Source organism: Anarrhichthys ocellatus, unplaced genomic scaffold (assembly GCF_004355925.1).
Source record: "Anarrhichthys ocellatus isolate YVR2014 unplaced genomic scaffold, GSC_Weel_1.0 scaffold61, whole genome shotgun sequence".
Classification (NCBI taxonomy): domain Eukaryota; kingdom Metazoa; phylum Chordata; class Actinopteri; order Perciformes; family Anarhichadidae; genus Anarrhichthys; species Anarrhichthys ocellatus.
The window spans coordinates 1,181,655-1,204,659 of NW_022280091.1; the positions used below are offsets into that span (position 1 = coordinate 1,181,655).

The 23,005-nt window shown below is 43.4% G+C and overlaps 2 protein-coding genes across 5 annotated transcripts in view; one reads left to right on the plus strand and one right to left on the minus strand.

Annotated features, from left to right (window-relative positions):
• Nucleotides 1-129: 129 nt before the first annotated feature.
• On the minus strand, nt 130-7,705 carry ecpas (Ecm29 proteasome adaptor and scaffold). Its single transcript, XM_031871981.1, has 24 exons — nt 7,624-7,705; nt 6,711-6,841; nt 6,336-6,452; nt 5,833-5,951; nt 5,442-5,591; nt 5,164-5,341; nt 4,784-4,923; nt 4,426-4,504; nt 4,223-4,342; nt 3,978-4,063; nt 3,807-3,882; nt 3,661-3,710; nt 3,491-3,557; nt 3,217-3,339; nt 3,001-3,104; nt 2,697-2,820; nt 2,483-2,563; nt 2,191-2,398; nt 1,836-1,927; nt 1,478-1,612; nt 1,195-1,366; nt 788-960; nt 542-643; nt 130-312 (listed from the first exon to the last, which is right to left on the minus strand). The coding sequence occupies exons 1-24, from the start codon at nt 7,643-7,645 to the stop codon at nt 154-156; spliced, it is 2,808 nt and encodes a 935-aa protein (XP_031727841.1). The 5' UTR covers nt 7,646-7,705; the 3' UTR covers nt 130-153.
• Nucleotides 7,706-8,393: 688 nt separating this feature from the next.
• kdm4c (lysine (K)-specific demethylase 4C) overlaps nt 8,394-23,005 on the plus strand; it is a 27,271-nt gene continuing 12,659 nt past the window's right edge. For 3 of the 4 annotated variants that reach the window (XM_031871877.1, XM_031871880.1, XM_031871878.1), the window contains exons 1-13: nt 8,394-8,617; nt 10,497-10,663; nt 11,021-11,196; nt 12,549-12,663; nt 12,934-13,127; nt 15,877-15,926; nt 16,856-16,959; nt 17,208-17,345; nt 17,461-17,654; nt 18,102-18,331; nt 18,492-20,578; nt 20,682-20,793; nt 22,014-22,195. In XM_031871877.1, coding sequence (XP_031727737.1) covers nt 10,520-10,663; nt 11,021-11,196; nt 12,549-12,663; nt 12,934-13,127; nt 15,877-15,926; nt 16,856-16,959; nt 17,208-17,345; nt 17,461-17,654; nt 18,102-18,331; nt 18,492-20,578; nt 20,682-20,793; nt 22,014-22,195 — 3,726 coding nt within the window. In that variant the 5' untranslated portion in view covers nt 8,394-8,617; nt 10,497-10,519. The remainder of the gene's footprint in view (nt 8,618-10,496; nt 10,664-11,020; nt 11,197-12,548; nt 12,664-12,933; nt 13,128-15,876; nt 15,927-16,855; nt 16,960-17,207; nt 17,346-17,460; nt 17,655-18,101; nt 18,332-18,491; nt 20,579-20,681; nt 20,794-22,013; nt 22,196-23,005) is intronic. The other variant, XM_031871879.1, reaches the window with a different exon arrangement.

Consider the following 23,005-nt stretch of genomic DNA (forward strand, 5'->3'; position numbering starts at 1 on the left):
ATATATATATATATATATATATATATATATATATAGCCCATTATCACATATCGCACATTTGGCTCAAGGGCACTTGACAATCTGTACATCATACGACACCCTCTGTCCTTGGAACGGTGCTTCGGATAAAAAAAATTCAAAAAAAAAGTTGCACTATGCGTGACATAGATAGTACTGAAGGTACTGACTTTGTGGTGGGCTGTACTGGTCCTCGGTGCACGTCCACGGGTCTCTGGCAGCTCCAGAGCTGGTGCCTATTGCTACACTGGTTATAGCCTCTCCCACTGTGAACTGCAGCTCCACCTGTTTGGCCTTCAGACAGAGAAGGGGGGGAAAACCGTTGAGCAATTTTTCCACTAATGAGCCCCCGAAACAGCTTCAAAAGGACGTCAATGAATGGTAATAATTTGGGAGTGCAAAAATCCTTCTTCCCTAACAATGAATGATTAAAAAAAGATTGTATTTGTGCGTTTCAACCAGAAAACATGAAAATCCTAGACAAAATAAATTGTGTTAATGCTGCAGTCAGCATGTTTCATACCTCCACAGAGTCCATGAGACCCTGCAGCAGCTTCTTCTGGTGAGGGAAGTCTCCGTCTCCCACAGGAAGGTAACCCAGGGTCTGGATGGATCGCTCCTTCATCTGGACCGCATATGACAGACGACATAAAGACGACATGTGTTACAAATCTTTCGGCTGAAGATCGGATGCATTCATTTGAAAAGCATACATGCACACTTCAAAAACGCCACAGCGTCCACTTCCTGCCATGTACTCCCTGGTTACCTTGGTGCTCTCCTTGCCAGAGGGGATGCGAGCCAGCAGGTTTTCCGTGGCCGACAGTTTGGTGAAGCCCGCCCCGTCTGCGGGGATCAGGAGGGGGCCGTTACGGCCGATTTCTCCCAGAGCTGTACACGCTGCCACAGCCAGCAGGGCACTACTGCTGTCCAGGAAGGAACCTGGAGGGACACACACACACACACACACACACACACACACACACACACAATGAACTCATTCCTAGTTGATGGTCCCAAATAGACAAAAGCAATTTGTTTTCAATTAGTTTGTGTTCACACAAAAAAAGTTTGATGGCAAATACATGGCATTTTAACACCAATTTATTGTACACGAACAGCTGCTATAGTCGGTCTGAACTGCAGGACATTGTCGCAAAACAAAATAATGCATACCGATTGACTTGGTGGCCATGGCAACAAGTTCATCATCTCCCTGGGAGGCGAACCTCATTTGCTGCTCCATGTCGTGCGTAGACTCCACAGAGGCCACAGCTTTTTTCTTGCTCATGTATCTTCCCACCATGTAGCCGAGAGCCAAGATGGCACCGTGCTGAGTCTCGGGACTCTGTGGTTCAACAAAACAAAGAAACATTTACACAAAAATTCACACTTTTAAATATATATATATATTTTTTTTAAACCTTCAAGTGCTCCGAGGGGACAAAAGTCTGCATACGTGGTTGTCCTTGGTGGTTTTGAGCAGGTTGTGCACAGCCGTCTGCAGCTCGTTGCCAGTCATGGAGGAGACCACCACGGCATACAGCTGGGCCGCGAGCTCCCTCATGTCCTCCTTATTTGTGTTCATCAGACTCTGGAGAGGACAACATCTGTCATAACAGCTGCAGTGGAGACGTGTGAATGATGCTCGTGGTTTTTACGATATCACAGGACAGCCAAGTGATCGGAGCAGTTAGTTTAACGGTGCTGATATTTGTCTCACTAATGAATTAGAGCGCGATGACTCTCACTGTAGACTTGCCTCCATCCTAAATCCTCCATCTAAACAAAAACACATACATCAAGGGAACACTCACTTTAATCCAGTCAATTCTATCAACAAATCTGGGAGCCAGTATCTCTGGGCAGACAGACACCGCCTCCAGTAGACAGTACATCACTGGGATTCCTGTTGAGATGAATAAAGGGGGATGCAATAAATAACACATGGAGTGTTTCCAACTATGATTATCATCACAATTCTTTTTTTTTTTCTTTTAAAGTACCACCCAGATGAAAATAATTGAAAACATTACTTATAAAAGGCTCAATAATTAACAAAACAAACACTCTCTGTACCACTGATATCCCATTAATATGAGCTACTGGTGGGAATAGTTATGAAGCCCATAATAAAAATGGACACATGATGCTGCAGCAGTTTTAACTCACCCCCGACAGCAGTCAGCAGCTGCTGCAGCAGATCCATGTAGACATGAACGGGGTTCGCCTCCGAACCCTTTGACTGAGACTCGGAGGTCAGCAGCGTGCGGATGTAGCGGCCGATGGCCGGCGCGTCGTCCTGCATGTCGGTCAGCCGCGTGGACAAGGGCGTGACCCCAGCGCTGTGGGCCAAACACATCCTCAGGTAGAGCACGATCTGGGAAGATAGAGGGAAGTTAGGCGTCTGCAGCAACAAAAAAACTCATCCAATGTCACAGCCTGATCACCAATTAGTATTTACCTCCCCGAACGCAGATGGGTTGAAAGGGATAGTGTAGGTTCCAACAGTGTATTTAGCTGGAGTCTTCATCCTCTGAGCCGCCTGATAGTGACCAGATTTAAAAAAAGAAAAAAAAAAAAAAAAAAAAAAAAAAAAAAAAAGATTAAATCATTGTTTTGTTTAGCAAAAGATGGGTGGGTCTTCAAGAGACTGAAAAACAAGAGCAGAGCCTCACCTTCTCCTGGACGTAGGCCACCATGTCAGGAAAGGAGGGCATTGGCTTCGGTCCCTCCTTCTCGGAGCTCTTGTTAGAAAAAGTTCTCAGCACCTTCTGGGCCTCCGCGGCCACCTCCTCCCTCCTGAAATAACACACACGACAGCTCATGTTATCTCCTGCAACACTTGGGGAAGGTAAACGACTATCGCCCTTATTTTAGCGTTAAAATGCTAAGCAAGTGCTCTCGAGACTCACTAAAATGCTTATTTGCGTTGCCATTAAATTGCCGTTACATCGAAGTTCTCTGTGTTTTGGGACTTACGGGTCTCCAGCTGCCAGCAGCAGCAGGTATCTTGATGGCACGTGATCAGAAGCAAACACTGTGCTAGCAAACTTCATGGCCACCTGGCGAACCTGCACCTCCGGCTGCCACAAAGAGTTGTTGATTATGCCTCATGTCGACTTACTAAACTCATCAACATTTGTTTTTTTTGTTTCCTTATTAACCGAATACCTCGTTTAACCTGCGTGGACTCACCTTTCCAATATATGCAGCCACCAGGGCCTCCATTAGGTTCAGCAGCGCCCCCTGCAGGTTGGCATAAGCGCCGACCATCATAGACAAAGCTTCCTGAATGGCAAGACGGACGTCAGACTCCTCCTGAAGAAAAAGGACACAGATTTTTGGAAACATCAATGTCAGATACTCCCTTTGTACCTTCTTAGAATTAAGGCTTTAGAATGTGTTGTTGTGTGCTGCTGAGTTTTCGCTGCATTTAATGTCAGATTTGTGTCAGAGATCTTCCACTTACCTTGCACATGGACTCAAAAAACTGCTGCACAAGTGCGATATCCTTTGTGAACAGCTGTGGCATGCGGCTAGAGGAGAGGAGAGAAAATGTAGAATATTTTTAAATACTAAAATCTTAAACCAAGCTGGTGACATTTAAGGAAAAAAAAAAAGGAAGTCATTTAATTTTACCTTGACAGCTTTCCAACAGCAGAGTAGGCGACACATAGTAGCTTGGGATCCTGCAAGAACAAATATATATATATATATAATATATCAAATGAATCGGTAAACACAGACATTGCAGTATAAATGTGTGCCGTCACATGTAGTTTTACCTCCTTGTATTCATTGATGAGCTTGGTGAGACCATTAAGGAGCATTAGTCCCAAAGGTTTGTTCGTGTCAGGACATCTGAAAAACATATAAAGCCCAAATATTATTTTTCAAATGCAAATGAATATTTCGTGTAAAGAAATGAAACATGGATGGAAGTACACTTTTCTTACACCACGCAGATGTGATGGACAAACTGCAAGGTGAGGGACAGGAGCTTGTTGTTGGTGTTTGCTCCAAACAGACCGTCATACACAACCTACGGGGGAAAGAAAGCAAAGGAGTGATTGCGCCGCACACGGGAGCATTCGGGAAAAGGACTTAGCCGAACCACCAGACTTACTTAGTCTAAATATTGAAAATACACAAATGCACCGGCAAGCACGGACGCAGAGCCTACTATTATTATTATTATTACCTGGATGTTAGCTGGAAAGCACTCTGCGGCTAGACGTGACCGCAGAAGATGTGGCAGGATCTTCAGCTTGACTCTTGTGCTTACTGGCTCGTGTTTCAGCTCTTGCTTCACATTGCCTCCCTAGTGCACATACGAAACAGTATTATATACACTTCATATTTAAAAAGATAAAAAACCTTAAGTTAAAAAATGAACTGACGAACCTTTGATTTAAGAGGAACGTCCCCCAGATACACCTTGTACATCTTGTTGATAATTAGAGGATTGTTCCAGTCGATGATGCTGGAAGATAATGAAACACAAGGACGCAACCAACGGTATGAATACAAGTTTGTACTTTCAGAAGAATTTAGATACCAGCCTCTCAATCTCTTAAACTTAACCTGAAAACAAATGTTATTGAAAAAGAATCAATTTGAGAATGTTTATTTTATCTTGTGAATCTGAGGCACAAGTATACCTATTAATTAGATAATGCATCGTACCACATACTGAGTTCAAGGTGAGACTACTGCGTGCGTGACTTGATGGCCCAGAGACGACTCAAGCTCCTTCACTAACCTCTGTTTGCTCTTCAGCTCCAGATCAGCAGCAGTGGCCACACCGTGTCGGGTGTCGCTCGATGCCACCACCAGGTGCACCACCGTCTCCACCTCCGGGATTTGCTTTGCCTCCATGAACTTCACTATGCCCAGTTTACACTGTCCACACCAAACACAGGATGAAGGGATTAGAATCGTTACCCAGCCCTCCAAAGACACAGGGGCTCAGGCATAAAATGCATTGAATATCTATTATCTGATAAGTTTTGAGCTGTTTTTTGAGCAATAACGCATTTTGAGTTAGAGGCTCCAAATTTTGGGATGGTGTCTTATCTTTGTCAGGAATGCATACACAAACATAATAAAATATAGCCACTACTCGTCCTCCAGTGACTGTACCTGCTCCAGCTGCTCAGCGCTCCACTGGGCCTCTCCGATCACCCTCTTGGCAGCATAGACACTCATCCCTGGGGGAGGCTGGGGGAGACCCTGGACACCTGCGGCCGCCGTCCCCTCCGCAGGAGTTCCCTGGGAGGCGGCGGGAGCAGGGCGAGTCGGGGATTCATTCAGCACAAACCTAGAGGAGCCGGAACGAGTAACAGGTCAATGTTCTCGCACAAACGCTGAAGAGGTTGGACCGCTCTGAGAGCACTACAGAGCACACGGAGAGGACTCACCCGTAAGGCATCAGTAGAACATCCAACATGAACTCCAGCAGCAGCTGCACCGTCTTTGGCCTCTCAGATAAGTTAAATGGAGACGTGATCTTGGAGGAGTCTGCAGGATACTTCATATGGTAAAGAGTAGGGATCAGCAGGTGCATCAGGCTAAGAGAAGAAAGCGAGAGTGAAGCGAAACCACAGTCCAACAAGGAACAGAGAGGGGTCAGCCCCATATACAGAACCCATGTTTAACCTGATACATGGCAAAAACTTGAGGGGCTCTAAAAAAAAACCCAATAATAATCTTGTTTTAATCCAGTATTGTGATAATGGTAAATATGCGTGCATCCTACGGTGTGTGTGTGTGTGTGTGTGTGTGTGTGAGTGCATGTGTCCCCCCCCTCACCTGTCCTGCTGTGGCTGAGGCTTGCCCTCCATGGCAGTGAGGAGGGTGGGGGCCAGCTCGCACTGTTTCCCCACCTCCAGACGAGGGTAGCCCATTTTGATGTAGATGATGGTGAAATTCTACAAAACAAATGGATTGAACGATCACCATCACACATCAAATCACACATCACGACTTAAAAGTAAATAAAAAATATTAAATATCAAGACAGATGGAATAAAATCCATCAGTGAAAACTAAATCTACCATTTTTAACATACGGTATTAAAATTTGAGGCGTTAAAACACAGATGCAGACTGGTAGATATGTTATTGTCTCTGTAACTTAGTGAACTTACCAATAACCAATTTAATTTGTAACTGCTTTTTTTTTTGCACTACACACTCAATAGCGATTACACGCACCTACACATTTAGAAAATACTCAACTCTGTGATTGTATCATGACTGCAAATGAAAACTTCTGGCTCCACGAGGACAGCGCTGTAAACTTTCATTCTTACCGTCACAAAGGAGGCGGCAGCGGGATCTTGGTACTGCACCAGCAGAGTTTCTACCGGCAGCTGAATCTTTGGTCTGCTTTTTATCCTCTTGTTCAAATGGACCAACAACTCCATTACCTAGCAGAGGAGGCACAGAAAGTTATTTGGTGGTTTGATCAACAAATGCAAAAAAACTCACTGGCAAAACTGGAGGCTGCATGTTTGCATCATGTACATGTTTTATGGCTTTGACTTTAGTTTTGTTGATTAAAAAAAAGGCAATATTTGAGGGGGAGGTTCTGATGGCCTTTCACTGCAGATTATTCACATTTCTCTGAGGTGTAACTTGAGCAGAGACTCGTGAGTCATTAGAGATATAGTCGACACCCATCTTACTTTCTTTCGCACACCCTCCTGAACGCTGGAGAGTTTGAGGAGCACAGGGGGAAGGAACTTGGAGATAATGTCCTGTAGCTGCTCATCGGTTTCTGCATGACCCAGGCGAAGGAACACACGTTCCAGTTGATCTGTCAAAAACATTAATAAAAAATAAACACATTGAACACCTCGATCAACTGTTTTGTCTCATTTTCTGGGTGGTATTCGTCACATCCCAAGAATAAACACTGAACATGAGACCAGTTTAGAAGCAATAACTCTGCTAAAATTCATTTGACAACATTTTTCCATTCAAATATGGAAGCACAAACCAATTCCAATTGGGTTTATGCAACCACATGGAAAAAACACTGTGCGACCTTCAGCTTCAGACACGGGGAACAAAATACACAGAATTAAAAACTGACTAAAGACAGACCGTCCCAGAATGACTTAACGTTAAAGCTCGTGTAGCCAGCCTTCTCTCTCTTAGCATGTTCACTAACAGCTAGCTACATTCACTGACAGACCAGCAACGCATTTCTTATCATTTTAGACGCCACACCACTGTCTTTGCACAATCACTGACAGCCTACGCGTTTAGTCTGAAACGCTCTTAACATTCGGGTTGTGAATCTACAACTTAAAAGTGTGCTTAATGAAAACGTATTAATAGCATACGTGATAGATTCATTTTGACCATGACTGGGCAAACGGCCTCCAGACGTTAGCATTCTAGCTAGCAGTATAGCTGAGCAGCTAGCTACCGTCCCTGCACCAGTTTAAAACTGAAATAAGCTTTATCGTTACTTTAAAAAAAAACATCGCAATAGTTAGAATACAGAAGGATGATTGTTCATTTGATTTTTGACCGCCACGAATACAGCATTTTAAGAGATATTAATCACCAATACCGCAGAAAGAAACTTACTGAGTTCATCCTGGGCAGCCATGTTTGCAGAGCCACAATAGCGCCCCCACAGTTCACTGGTGTCACTGCACTCACTAGTGCCACTCCTTCATCATCGGCAGGCTCTCACATAAATCACTATTTAGTTTAATTTGTACACATATCCGTAGTTTATGGCAGTGCCACATTGTACATGTTTACAAGCAAAGGACTTTATGACCATTACAACAGCACACCATGCTACATTTCCATATTATGTCACTGCACACGATGCTGCTGTCTTTCTGGTGATCTTTTTTTCCCAACTTTATTTAAGTCATTAAAAATAACTGCAAGCCAGTCAATGTCTTTACATGAAAATATTCTAAATCATTGTGACAACAAAACAAGTTAGGGATAGAGCTAAGAAGACAAAGCTAGTGTCATGCCAAAGTAGGATGAACACCAAACAGAGAGATTTTTTTCCAAACTGGCAACCCAAGACTTGATTATGAAACATTATAAAGTTATTGGTATTATCTTATTAATAAACTAATTAGTTACAACTTATACAATGTGCCCTATAAGAAAATGGTACCATAGTGTTACCATTTAAAAATATATAATAATGATATATACATATATTAATTGTATTATTATTAATTAATTACTTCGGACCAGAATATAGAACTGATAAAATCGTCAAGGCAAATGCATAAAACATATGAAGTGTGCAATAAGGCTGGAGCTGCACTTTGCACTAACATTGGCTGCGTTCCATTTCAGCCACTCTCCTGCTGGTTCACAGATCTCACAGCGTGTGGATGCGTCCACCACACCACGGTCTGCCTTCCACCGCGTTCGTGCCTGTTTTCACGCAAACGCGGCTGAGCTGGAGTGGAGGCGGTCTGGAACGCGCCCTCGTCTCACTGGAAGAAGCAGCAGCAGCAGCAGGCAGAGTAGCTGTCATGTGAATCAGCTGGACGAACAAGGAAGGGGATAAATAACAAACTCGACTCCGTCTTTCTAAATCAAGGTAGAATACTATATACTTGTATGGAAACGACGTGTGATATACCGTCGTATAATGGTGTTTGGTAGCTAGCTTTGAACCCGTTTATCAGAAAGCGGTGTGCATTTCGTGACTACTGTGCAGAATTAGCCAAGCTATCAACAGCTAACCATTAGCGCCTGCCAACTAAAGAAGTTGGCAACGCTCGTGCCAATGGGCATATCGCACGGTGTGCTTGATCATTGTTCCTCTGCCTAAACATGTATGATATCGACACATGATGTATACACGATATAAATACTAGACTTATTAATTTGTATCACACAAAGTCACAGAGCCAAGCAGTTACAGCACGGGCCTATCTGCAGCCACCTTGCGAGGGGCATTTAAACCCCATCCACTCGTGCATTTAAGAAGTTAGCCAATGCTGCAGCTAGGTTAGCTTAAGAGCTAGCTATGCTTTCCTTGCCCAGCTGCTACTCCCGAGTGATTTCGAGTCAGGTACCGTTCATGAATTATCTAATTCAAGTCAAACAGAACCCAATGAGCTTACCACCTAAGTATAAGTTAGCTCGCAAGCAGTGCTAGTTATTCAGCCCTCTCTTTGCATCATAACACGTTGGCTAGTTGGCTAGTTAGCTGGCTTTGTAGACAACAAAGCTCAGCCAAGCCACAGAGGTCCATGCAGTATTTATGGGTCTGCCGAGATGTATTAGTCCCAGGGCTTTAACAGGTTTGTTTCAATTAATAACTGGCCGAATACGCCAGATCAATGATACCCATGTTTTGAAATGTTTGTTATAATATTTAAACAAAGACTTAACACATTGTGTCTAAACACTGTTACGTTAGCTGATTTTTCTAAAACTTGCAATTGCCTGTTACATAACCGGGTCGCACGCCATTATAATGTGGTTTGCAGTGAAGCAGCGTTATGATGAAATATAAGGTTGCAAATCCCAACAGCTCGGTGCCATGTGATCCTTTGTCTGGATGCACAGTAAAGTCAGAGTTGGGAGTGGGGTGGGTGGATGGGACAAAATCTCAAAAGGGTTGCTGGCATCAGGAAGGATCAAAGGGGCGAAGCGACATTTATTGAATCACTACCTCCATCTAGTGGTTAGCCTGCCGCCATTACACGCACCAACCCCCATAGTCCAGTTACACACCTGTGAATTACATCTAGGGGTGCAATAAGGTATTTGACTAAACACAGACACTTTCCTCTAAAGTATTGCAATTACTGATATGAAATTCTGATGGTATAATTCAATTCATCAATCAATCCATCACTGCAACGAGTGCCAAGATGTGCCTACGTGTGAAATAGGTACAGAACTAATGTTTTCAACCGGTTTGGTTATTAACTGACTCTATATATGTATAAATACACTCATCAAATGAAAATGCACAGCAACCACCAAAATCTCCAGTCAACAAAAGATGAATGAAGCAAAATAGAATTAATTCAAAATAAGAAAATGGGTAATATGAGGACATTATGTTAACATGAACGTGCTTGGTGAAATAATCACCTTTTAACTTTAAAATACAACAATATAAACAATCAAAAATGAATTACTTTCCAGATATATTTCCATCTGGACTGTAAAAGCATCTCTATCTATAATAGCATGTACAACATCTATTCAGTACTTTCTGAATAGATTATATTTGACTTAAAAAGATTCAGCAGATTCTCTAGTCTGCCCATTCTGCCCAGATTTGACCCGGTTACCTTTTCAGAATAGAGGAGGTTTCTCTCCACATAGCTATCAAAGTAATCAATGTATTTTTACCTTAGGGAATGTCTATCACCATTACAATTTAAAAAAGCCACTTATAAAATATAAGTTGATGTTGGAGCACATTTTCATTGTTCATTTTCTTTCTTCTTTCCCAGGTTATATCTGTTGAGGGGGCAGGATGGCGGGGGCAGAGGTGTACACCCCTGCAAACCCCACCTGCAAGATTATGACCTTCAGGCCCACCATGGAGGAGTTCAAAGACTTCAACCAGTACCTGGTTTATATGGAGTCTCAGGGTGCACACCGCGCAGGCCTGGCTAAGGTAATTTGGACAAAGTTTCAACCACCCACAAATGGTTTGGGTCTCACAGATCTGTGAGTGATGGACTTTGTTGTGTCCACACGGTTGGTGTGTCTGTGCATACAGTTGGACTGCTGTTGTAGAGGCTGATTATACATCATTTTGTAGTGATGGCAGTCTTAGTCAGTCAGAAGAAAGCGACGGATATTCAGATATAGTGTGACATATTTAATACATAATTGTCTAGTTGCCCTTCGGACACGCTGGGTCAACTGCTGCTGTTTCCTAAAGATGAACAGCTGATCAGAGCGACCTATTTGTCCGAAGTCACTGTTTTATTTTCAACAGCAATCCTCTCCTCTTCTGTTTGTCCCTCAGGTGATTCCTCCGAAAGGCTGGAAGCCCCGTCGTACCTACGACGACATCGATGATCTAATGATCGATGCTCCCATCCAGCAGATGATGGCTGGCCAATCAGGGCTCTTCACTCAGTACAACATCCAGAAGAAGCCTCTCAGTGTGCAGGAGTTCAGGCGACTAGCAAACAGTGACATGTGAGTATTATGGAGTTCATTGTTTACATCCACACTGACATTACATGCTGCTGCTGCCAGAGTAAGAATCTAACTTTGTTTAGATGTACACAGTGTATGCGACTGGCGTATTACAAAGTGTACAATGTTAAACAAATATATTCTTAGAATACAGAATAACCTCTAGAAGATTATTAGTTACCCGGCAAACCGGCTGAAATAGAGAGATACTTAATATCAACAGCATCAATATAGTGTGTGTGAATGTTCAATGTTGATTTATCATCCTGGATGGATGAAGTCAACAAAGTGAAAGTCAAGAAGTAAATAGATACATTATATCCAGTTGTGTTGCTGGCATATTTATATTCTATTTATGAATCGACAGTTTTATTAATTTGAATGGAGACAGAGTTGCGAGAAAGTGATTTTAAAGTGCAGGAGCATTATTTGCTGAGGGTGCATGTTGTTGCTGATGTGTGTTATGAGATAGTTATTAATGGAAGGTCACCTTGTGATAGAAAATTTTGGTGTGCTAGTACATTTCTACTGTGATTTAGTTTATTTGCCTTACTCACCAACAAAACTATATGTGACATATGATTGTGTACTGAGGAGAGTGGTAACCGGACCATATGGGGTGTCGCTGTCTTTGCTTTGATAAGGGGAAGTAACCAAATGGGGGTTGCAGTTTAACCAGAGAGTGTTTAGGTGTGAAGATTCCCAGGGATAATCAAAGGTAACAAAGACATATGTCTTTGTGTGACAAGGCTCAGAAGAGGAAGGGGATGACTGGGGGGGGTCAATGGGGAGCTTGAAACTGCTGATCAATTGTTGTAATGTAAATACCTGATGTCCCCCCCCTGCTGTGTGCTGAGATGCTTAGCAGGAGACAAACTGAACTCTTGGCTCATCCTCTGCAGACTGTGTTGCAGTCAGTATGACGGTGACGCCTTCTCTGCGCAGAGAATAAATACTTTAAAGACAAACCTCTTTCCTCAATGTTTCTTGTTTCAGTATTATAGGACTCACTCGGTACTATTGAATCGTTTTTCCACCACAACCTTTAACTAGATTAACTTTTATAAGCATAGAAGATTATAAAAACAGGATGGACTATTTGAACACTGAATGCAGATGTCCTGTTACTGAACACTGTTAATGCATTGCTTCATGTCATTTGCTGTTTTGTTTCTAGTGTGTTGCTTGTTTCTTTTAAGTAAAATGTCTTTATGTTTGTTTGAATGGTTTTTGCTGTTGTCTGTTTTTCTTTTCTTTTAAAGTGTTAATGCTGTTGTCTGAATCTCAATGGGACTGTTGCTGGTAAAATAAGGGCTAAATGAATATAAATATGATGTGATTGTCCTCCACAGGTACTGTACACCTCGCTACCTGAATTATGAAGATCTTGAGAGAAAATATTGGAAGAACCTGACTTTTGTCTCACCCATATATGGCGCTGATGTCAGTGGCAGCCTCTATGATGAGGTAGGTCATTCATCTTTTTCCTTTCTTGCTTACTCTCTGTGTGTATTCTACTATCTCCACACATGTGTGTTCATTTCTGTCCCCAGTTATTCAGTCCCTGCATGAGCACAGGTTCAGTGTTTTTAATCTGTCAGTAATAGTAATAGAGCTCATCACTTTGGTGGCCTGAACAGCACACAGAGTTCAATTATTGGATAAATGATTGATTGGATTAAAACGTGTTGTTGTCAACCGGACTACAAATCTTCACGGTTGTTTCTAACCTCCTAGGATGTGGAGGAGTGGAACATTGGCCACCTGAACTCTATCTTGGATGTTATCGAGGAGGACTGTGGCGTGTCCATCCAGGGGGTCAACACTCCATATCTATACTTCGGCATGTGGAAGACCACCTTCTCCTGGCACACTGAAGATATGGACCTGTACAGCATCAACTACCTCCACTTTGGAGAGCCCAAGTCCTGGTTAGTGTGGGGTAGGGATGGAGGTACAGGGTGGGGGGGGGATGCAAAAAGAAGCAATGATTGTGCAACAATTTCAAAACACCGTTACAACGTGCTATAATAAAAACCGAACGCATAAAAACACAAACTAGAATGTCATAAAACATCCAGAAAATCACAGAGACTGTTCAGAATAGGAGCCCTGACTGCAAAGGCTCTATCACCGTTATGTGAGAAGCTAGACCTTGGAATAACAACAAACGACACAATCGAGGATCTAAGGGTGTGGGAAGGGACAGAGGGCAGTGAGAGATCTGATAGATTAACTTTGGCCGAGGCCTCAGGGCTTTGTACGTAATCAATCATATCTTAAAATCAATTCTAAAGCCTGAACCCCTTAACTAACCACAGTTAACTGGAGTTATTGGAGGTATGTCTCTTGTGACCCAAATGGAAGTAAAACTTGCAGCCGTCTTGGCGTATAACCTTTTTAAAGTTTTGTCTCTCACGACAGAGTAATCGTGTTAAATGGTATTTCTATATGTGGTGCATATTTACATAAAACCTTCCCGTGTGTGCGTGTGCGTGCGCGTGTGCGTGTGCGTGCGCGCCCGTGTGTGCGTGCGCGCGCGCGTGCGTGGAGCCTTTGTTATTCTCCAAGGGCGTAAGCATATGCTTATTTCCTGGATGCTATCATTCTTGTCTGTGCAGTGGAGCAAGACAACATTTAATATCCTAACCAGTCAACCACATGCTATGCATTGTTTCTGTGAATCAAACACTTTAACGCTGATTAGCACTGTAATCCAAGTTACTGGAGTTTCTCGAGGAAAACAAATCGTTCTGTCATAATTTGCTCAATGACTGAGACCATCATCGATGGATTGTGTAATGACTACACAGGGACTGTGTATGTCATTTACTAAAAGAAAAGTGGATTTATTGTTGCGTTACTCTTTAAGCACGACGTGGTGAGAACAGTCAAGATGAGACTGAAATGAAAGTATGATGAAGAATGATGGTAACATGCTGTTAGAAGCAGTATGTGTATATATATATATTAGTGCTGGGCAAGTTAGTGTTAATTTTGCGTTAACGCCGACAATTATTTTGTCGCGCGTTAATGCATTTTTTAAATTTATTATAATAATTATTATTTTATTTTTTTATTGAAAGACAAGAGACAATACATAACAACAAGAGGATGACAAGAACAGTGGGATAAAAGCCAGCAAACATCCTATAGTCAATAATGTTAGTGCACCTATATGCTGAAATTCACGGTAAACGCATTTAAACGGCACAGATCGGGAGCGAGCGAAGGACTTTGAAAGTTAGCGGAAACATTAACGTGAAACAACATCCGGTTTCTTCAGGCGAACATCCGGTTTTCAGAATAGGATGCCAACAAAGTATGAATTATATTCACATTTAGTATAAAACATGCTACCTGCATCTCGTGAACCCAATGTTATTGCCCTTTTGTTCATATAGCAGTACTTTTATAATAAAAGTGCGCAATACACTACATTTGAATTCATTATTGAACTTTGCCATAACAATGCGATTAATCGCAAAAAATCCATGCGATTAAATATTTTAATCGTTGCCCAGCACTAATGTATATATATATTGCACAGGTCTAATTGCTAGCGGGTTTGCATTTTTTAATGGAATAGGAGCTGGGCTTTAAGGGAGTTCATGTTCAAAATAATAAAGCGAAAGAAGAGGTGAAGAATGCAGGTAGATCAAAATGGAGTTTGCTTTTTATTTCTTTGTCGGCTCAGCTCGCTCCATTCCTCGCTCCCTCTTGCCCTGGAGGGAGTTCTGCTCATTAGAGCAGTGAGCCCTGCAACCCCACAGGGATCAGTGTCACAGCCAGACAGTGACACACACACTCACACACTCGCATAGAGCCGCCTGATGATCCAAGCACCCACACACACATGCATACCCTTATCATCCAGCACACACACACACACACACTCTTTCATCTTGCTTCTATTTTGACACCTCGTTCCTGGAGGGGAGCGGCTTAAAGATGCACCTCTCTCGCCTCCTCTCAATCTCCTCCAACTCCCTGTGTCACCTCCACCTGAGGTTGCCTCTCCCTCTCAGCCCGTCTCTCACTGCTCTGTTAAGCTGACGGGTTGATATGATGTTAGAAATGCCACAGACCTGAGGGCGGATGGCGCTACTCAAATGGAATGCCTCGTCAAACCTTCAGGGAATTCTGTCACCCTCCCCAGGTTTTCTCGCCGGGAACTTTTGGGAAAGGTTTAAATTCGGATTGCGTCAGCAGTTGTGGCGCAAGGAGAACGTGGGATTACCTCTAAACTCGACACAGTTGGTGATCATTATTCTGTCTCTATCAGAGGTGGAACTGGGCTCCATATTATGAAATACAGTACTGCAGAAATTAAAGAGCAAATGGATTAGGCTCAGACAAGTTAAAAGCATGTTATTCAAGTGTTTCTACAGTCAATTTGAATCCACTTTTATGGTGACATTTCTGTTATCATTTTTGATTAATGAATAATAATGCACTGCTGGAAAAGGCTCGTCAGCCTCGTTACAATTGTTCATTTATCCACCACTTGATGGCAGTCTTGAAATTGCAAAGGCTTCTCTCGACATCTCGGCTGCAACTGTCCAGCGGATGCTACAGTGTGTTCATTATGCCGACACTACAATGCATGTTCAGATTTTTTTTTTTCCCATAGTCAAAAATAATTCAGTCTGCTCTATATCTATCTGTTGTCTCTCACAGGTATGCCATTCCCCCGGAGCATGGGAAGAGACTGGAGCGTCTGGCTACAGGTACAACAATCATTTGTATTCTCTTTGTGTAAACGAGAGGCGGGAGAGGTTATTGAATAATGTATACAGAAGCAGGTCTGCATTAAACAACAAAGTACAGCACATCAATTAAACTCTGCAATGAGAGGGCATTAATGGCAACGCTAAAGAGGCAGCATGCTAATGAGCTCTGGACTACAAACATGCTCTGAGTAGAGATGTAAATGAATGAACATGCTTAATGTGTTGACGAGCCACTTTAGGAAAATCCATACTGTGAGCTATCAAGAGACTAAATACACTTCAATGCATATGATTACACACACACGACTAAGTAATAGTTTAGGTGTAATGTAACATGAGGCTATTAGGTGTAAGATTTCACCGCTGATTACTTCACTGGATAAATGAAAATCTCAAAACGCTGAGAACGTAACCAAATATTTGAGTAGACTGACCTGTGCCCAGTTCTTCTAGCCATCCAGTTAACAAAGCAAGTAATCTGCAACAAAGCCTGAATACAATAGATTGTTGACTATTCATTGTTGAGGTCATTTATCAGGTAAGAATACAAAACATTTCCTGGTTTGATATTGTAAAATCATTGTAAATTGAATTCCATTTCCGTTGTCTTGTCAGACAAAAGCAAGCAATACGAAGACATTATTTTTGAGCTATGGTAACTTTTTATGGATATTTGTCATATTATTTTAGTCATTTTATAAACAAAAGAATTGATCCATTTTATAATGAATTCGTTTTGTTACAATAATAATAATTAGTTGCAGCCCTAATGGAAAACAAGACATGACTGTGGACTGTAAAGGTTGAAAGTGTTCTAAGCAGAACATCCACCTATCGCTTATCTTTTTATTCATGTATGTTTTTTTTCCTTTTTTCCGCCTGGCTTACACTCGTGTTAATGGTGTGTACGTGCACATCTTTGTCAGGTTTCTTTCCCAACAGCTTTAAGGGGTGTGAGGCTTTTCTTCGTCACAAGATGACTCTAATCTCCCCTTCTATACTTAAGAAGTATGGCATTCCCTTTGATAAGGTAGGCTCTCAGCTCCTCTTCTCACCATTTATGCTCCCGTTATTTACCAACTTTCTGGAAACACATTTTCTTGCCAGTAAGTTACAGCAGGCTTCATTTCAACTGAAACCTGCTGTAACTTATTTGAATGGTTTCTGTTTGTTGTCTTTTAGGTGCACATTTTTTAAATGTTTTTGTCACTCATGCTTTTTTATACACCAACTTATCCCCCTGTGTCTTTCTCCCTTCTTACCATACATTGATACCAGATTACTCAGGAAGCTGGAGAGTTCATGATCACCTTCCCTTATGGCTACCATGCTGGCTTCAATCATGGCTTCAACTGTGCAGAGTCCACCAACTTCGCCACTGTGCGCTGGATAGACTATGGCAAAGTAGCCACACAGGTAACATTCAGCCGAGAACCTTCATTAAAACTGTGCACCGCTTCATGTCTTTTGGAGTGTCTTGGATTTGAATCGGTCATACAGTGTCGGATCATATCCTCTGTCTCTCCTCTAGTGCACATGTAGCAAGGACATGGTGAAGATATCCATGGAACCCTTTGTGAAACGCTTTCAACCTGACCGCTACCCTAACTGGATGGTGGGCAAAGATTCGGCACCTCCCGACCACATACTTGCTACTCCCGGTACAACACCGGAGCTGCAGAGCTGGTTGCAGAGGCGGCGCAAGAACAAACCGACTAACAAAGGGTACTGTTGCCACATTCAGACAATGTTTCTTCTGTTTTCTGTCACATACTGGTCAACAGAGCAGTCCGCTGCAGCTAATGGTGCTGCTGGGGTTTTAATCTGGCATAGGAGTAGTTTATTATCAAATGTTTTTATTTCATACACATTCCTCATCGACGTTAATAAAGATTTGATTTTGTATCAGGAAAACAACATTTACTTATTAAATTTCCAATGCAATATTTGTGGATGCATCAGATTGTGATGATGAACTTGGTGCCTGTGACAGCGGCCCTGGTACGTTGGCCGGTGACGAATATACTTGCCCCGAAATATTTGACAGCTGCAAAAGCAAAATGCCATTGTCTCATAAGTCCCAGTATTCTGCATTTGCTTTCATCGATTTCTAGCGGTTAATCCGGGGTTTTTTGATTTTCAATCTTCTCCGATCCATCTCCCTTCTTCCAGCTGCACCCACTCTCGAATGCGCTCCAAGCGCCTCCGAACCACCGAGGAGCCCATTGGCCTGGATGGCAGCTCAGCATTGACCAGCAGCAAGAGGAAAGGCCTAAGTGGTCTGCCTGGGCCCAAGGTGCGAAGGACTGTGGCAGGGACAAGCTGCAGGGAAGAGGAGAAAGAGAAGAAAAAGGAAGCAGAGTCAAAGCACAACCAGAACCACAACTCCGTTCACCTTCCTGGTAAGAGACGGTAGTCGGTGTATGTGCGTGCGTGATTGACAGGTAGCCTGCACGCCTGTTTTTTTTTTACATTTTGGAAATGTCTCTCATCTGAGGTCTATGAAAACATATTTTGACTGTCCTTGCTTACTTAGTGAACCCATCCTTGTGTCTTCAACAGGTCCTTGCAGACAGATGTGTGTGGTCAAGGTAAATCGTGTGGAGAGTAATAGTTTGGGATTTTTGAATAAGGAGCCATCCCACAACTCTCGCTGCAGCTCCGTTCCCTCCCCTGCTTCAGCAGTGAAGACGGACATAAAGGCAGAGATGGGCACACATATTGACCCTCAAAGCCTCTCAGGGTCAGGGGTCACGAGCAGGACTCCTGAAGGACTCAGCCAATGGCCTGAGGCTACCCAGATGCATCCGGGAATTAATGAGCCACGCTGCTGCTCTCCTGAACCACAAGACCTCTCAACTTCTCAGGACTGCTCTACCAGGGTCTCTTCCCTGGAGGCCAACGAACTCTGCTCATCTTCCCACACAGCGAGCACTGCTGCTGAGACGGAGATGAGCTTGCGTCCCTCTGACTCTGGAGCTCAGGCCTCTAGTTCCTCATGTAGAGAAGACACTTTAAGCCTAACACCAAACACTGACGGTAGCATGGACACGGGTACTGAGAATTACACTAACAGCCCTGCTGAAGCAGAGAAAACTGACACAGTTGTTCACACAAAACATATCAATCCACACTCTACTACAGAAGCACTTTATGATCTCAAAACTGAGCCCGTAGAGGGAGATAGCTACACATTATGTGGCCCCTTCTCTCCTCCAGGACACAATCGCAGTTTGGAAAAAAAACACACGGAGGAAAATCTTTTCCCTCCTCTGCTGCAGAGGAATGCAGTGGATATGCCACGACTCACTCCGGAGCCAGCAGATAAGGTTGTGATCTGCCCTTTGCCCCCCGTGCTTATCCAGGAGATGCCCTCGCTCACCCCGGCTGATGACATGCTAACCATTGTCCCAAAAGCCAGATTGTGCGGTCACCAGGTGGCACCAGTGCTTCAGCGGGAGACGCCAACCAGCTCTCCGTCCTCGCATCGAGCCGAGCAGGGAGAGAGAGAAGCCGACATAATGATGTCTAAAGAACCTCTTACTGGAGAACACGCCAACAAGTGGCATTTAGATTCTCCATATAATTGCGATGAGGCGGTGGTGTCTGGTTTAGAAGGAAACACGGCTCATTTAACCACCGATGCTCTGCACAAAAAATCATCTGGTGGTGTTCGTGAAATGCTAATAATGTCAGGAATTGCTGCAGAGAAGGACCATACAAAGCTGGAAAATGTTACTACTGGACAGACTGATGCTTCCTCTCGCCAGCTATTTCAGAGCGCTGCACCTCAAACAGAGCAGCAATCCAGCTCAGCAGAGTTGGCAAGTGGAGATAACTCTGCTCAAAGGGACAGTGCATTCAGTCTGAGCAGTTGTGCCTCTCTTTTAACTGGCACCTCAAACAATAGTCCCCCTTCCCCTCCATTACGCACTCAGAGTGACAGTCACCTAGCATTACAACTCCACCACCACACTACTACATACTCCCCTTTGCATTGTACTTCCGGCAACCCATACATGGAGCCCAAACCCTTCTCCAGCAGCATCTGGAAAAACTTCAATTCCCAGGGTCCTGCAGTACTTATCCAGAGTCTGCACCCAGAACTCCCCTCTGACTTCACCCATGACCCCCTGCCTTACACCATGTGGACTGAACCTCAGTGCAAAGAAGTCACGGACCTGGAGGACGCAGAGCAAGACCTTCGTGAGTCAGAGAACCAGGAGGAGGAAGGCGGGCCTCTCACTTGGGCCCAGCTCGAGCCCACCTCGCTGGTTTCAGTCGGTGCTGTGGAGGCCCTGGGGCTTTGTGGAGATTTTGAGCTCCATAGAGGGGAAGCGGAAGGGTCTGAAGCCCTTTCCGTGTGCAGGGAGCTGGGGAGACAAAGGGAGGCAGAGGAGAATCTGCACTCAGTCACTGCTGTTTCACCTCTCGGGATGGGAAGAGGAGAACAGGATGGAGTGTCTGATATGGAAGAAGGGGGATCTGATGGCGTTGAGGCGGAGCAGCAAAGTAGTGCCAAAGGAGAGAGCAGTAGCGACTCATCCGACAACGAGGAGGAGGAAGAGGAGGAGGAGGAGGAGGAGGAAAACGATACGAGTAACTGCGAGTGTGATGAATCAGGCCTGGAACCTGGGGAGGTTTGTGCCGTGAGTGCTCTTGTACACACAGGCATTCACATTTAGTCTTTTTATACAAATACAGATTATTTTTCAATTCTTAATGCTTTTTAATTATTCTTATTCATGCCAGTACGCCGCCCTGTCAGGGAAGAGGACCACTAAGAGCTGGCGCCACCCACTCAGGAAGCCTACTGCGAGGGCTGTACCTACTGCTGTCAAACAACAGGCTGCCAGTGACGATGGTGGGAACTCACTCACCCACACACACAGTTCACACAGTTCACTGAGAGGTACCGCTGAGGTTTAGCCTTAAAAAAGACTCACAACATTCAGACAGTGACACATGCACATGCTGGAAGCCAAGAGCCATGCTTATTTTAATAAAAACATGGGACATTTCCTTTTGTGGTTGGTGCTGCATAGAGGATGGCACCAGGCCAGAAACCATGATCCTTTGACTTCTGCTGGTTGCATTGCAGTGAACCAGAATACAGTTGCCAAACCCCAATTGTTAGCATACTTAGAAACCATGATATTTTCTTTGTTAAAAGGTGGTTTAACCAGCAAGGCAATAACCTCAGAAGGAATCGAATTGATTTAGTTGCCTTAATGCTGTTAATAACACCATTCTTAAATAGTAAGTACTGCCAGGTAACGTTCTGCGGTGTTCTCCCACGGTGTAGCTTTTTATAACCACCGAGTCGTTCCTCTCTTCCTTCTTCTCTTCCTTCTTCCCCTCTGCATTTTTCTCATTTTATGCCCCCCCCCCCCAAATGGTTCGTCTGACGTCAATGCACACATACACCAAACAGATTTAACTCTCAGGCCTACCACAGTAAAATTACCTCGTGATAGATACTCTGTTTGTTTTCATGGTTTAAACAGGGTGGGAGGCAGGGCCCTCAATTAACAACTACTAATGCACACACACACACACACACACACACACACACACACACACACACACACACACACACACACACACACACACACACACAGTCATATTCATCATCTCTATGGTTGTGAAAACGGATGAATAATTCAGCAGCCATTTTAGTTGTTTATCCCGGAGAAATGACCGTGGCTGTGAGAAGCCTATTTTATGATGATGAGAGCTCTTAATCATTTTGGGTATTTTTTTTATTTATTTTTTTTATAAACACACAGGCTTCAATTCATTGAAATAGTTTTCCAGGTCACTGGAGGAAATTGTCACCACTGTGGATGGATTAGATGTGACTTGGCAGCAGGTCTATTAATGCTGTAGAAGTCAGTAGTGAGAACGATGTGATAGTCAGGGCACACGATTGCTTCAGAGTCAGAACAGGCTTAATTAACAAACTACCAGACAAGCGATTTTCTCTGTGTATTGCATGAATCATCATCTGGGCCATATTAAATAAATAAAAAGCACTAGTTGAATATATAAGTGGTTGTAAGGCTTTGTTGTGTCTCCACTTAGAGCCCCCTGAAGCAAGCCTGGCAGAGGAGGAGGATCAGGAAATGGAGGCTTGGGCGAAGCCCCTCATCTACCTGTGGCAGAACAGGAAGAGCTGCTTCACCGCGGAAAGGGAGTTCAATTCCCATGCAGCCACCATGCAGCCACACTGTGCTGTGTGCACACTCTTCATGCCCTATTATCAGGTAGAGCGAAGGTCAACAAAATATATATATGTATATATGTAGCCGGTGTCATTTGTTGGATGCTTGATTCCACAATGCATTCTAGTTTCATTAGTGCCTATATGTGTTCCATATGAGGATATGATTGTATCTCCTAGCCACCGAGCTGAAGATGGAGGAATCGATACTAGCAGATCACATCCAGTCGGACTTTTTGCTTTCGCTCCTTAAGCTCCGCAGGATTTATCTTTGCTGGTGAGGTGGGCAGATTTCAGTTTTACCTGCGCTGATCATCTGGAACGCATATGTCTTTCACCCCCCCACTGTAGAAATACTCATAGCCACGATTACTTACTGCTTTTCGGCAAACATGCAGGTCCTTCCTTTATTTCAGTCCAGTCCGGAGTACTTTTTCAAATGTTATCTCTTGAGTTTTTCTGAATAGAGCTGTGTTACTCAAACACAGAGTCAACTCATATAACGGGGGAACAAGTAAAGACCCCACAAGCTAATCAAATGGGCTGTTGTAATGTCATGTTAGTGGTGATATCGTCTCAGCTGGTCAACCTTTTTTATTTTATAGCCAAACTGATTTGATGTGCAGAGAGCTACACGTACAGTGGGTACGGAAAGTATTCAGACCCCTCTAATTTTTTCACTTTGTTTCATTGCAGCCATTTGCTAAAATCAAAAAAGTTCATTTTATTTCTCATTAATGTACACTCAACACCCCATCTTCACAGAAAAAAACAAATGTAGAAATTTTTGCAAATTTATTAAAAAAGAAATATCACATGGTCATAAGTATTCAGACCCTTTGCTCAGTATTGA

What these genes read in the sequence shown, in the direction of transcription:
- ecpas (XM_031871981.1), bottom strand. Translation starts at nt 7,645, where the DNA reads ATGGCTGCCCAGGATGAACTCA. An exon ending in GTTCTACTGATGCCTTACGG is followed by an intron (nt 5,342 to 5,441) that starts GTGAGTCCTCTC and finishes CGGCTCCTCTAG; the next exon opens with GTTTGTGCTGAATGAATCCC. An exon ending in GCTGTTGGAAAGCTGTCAAG is followed by an intron (nt 3,558 to 3,660) that starts GTAAAATTAAAT and finishes CCTCTCCTCTAG; the next exon opens with CCGCATGCCACAGCTGTTCA.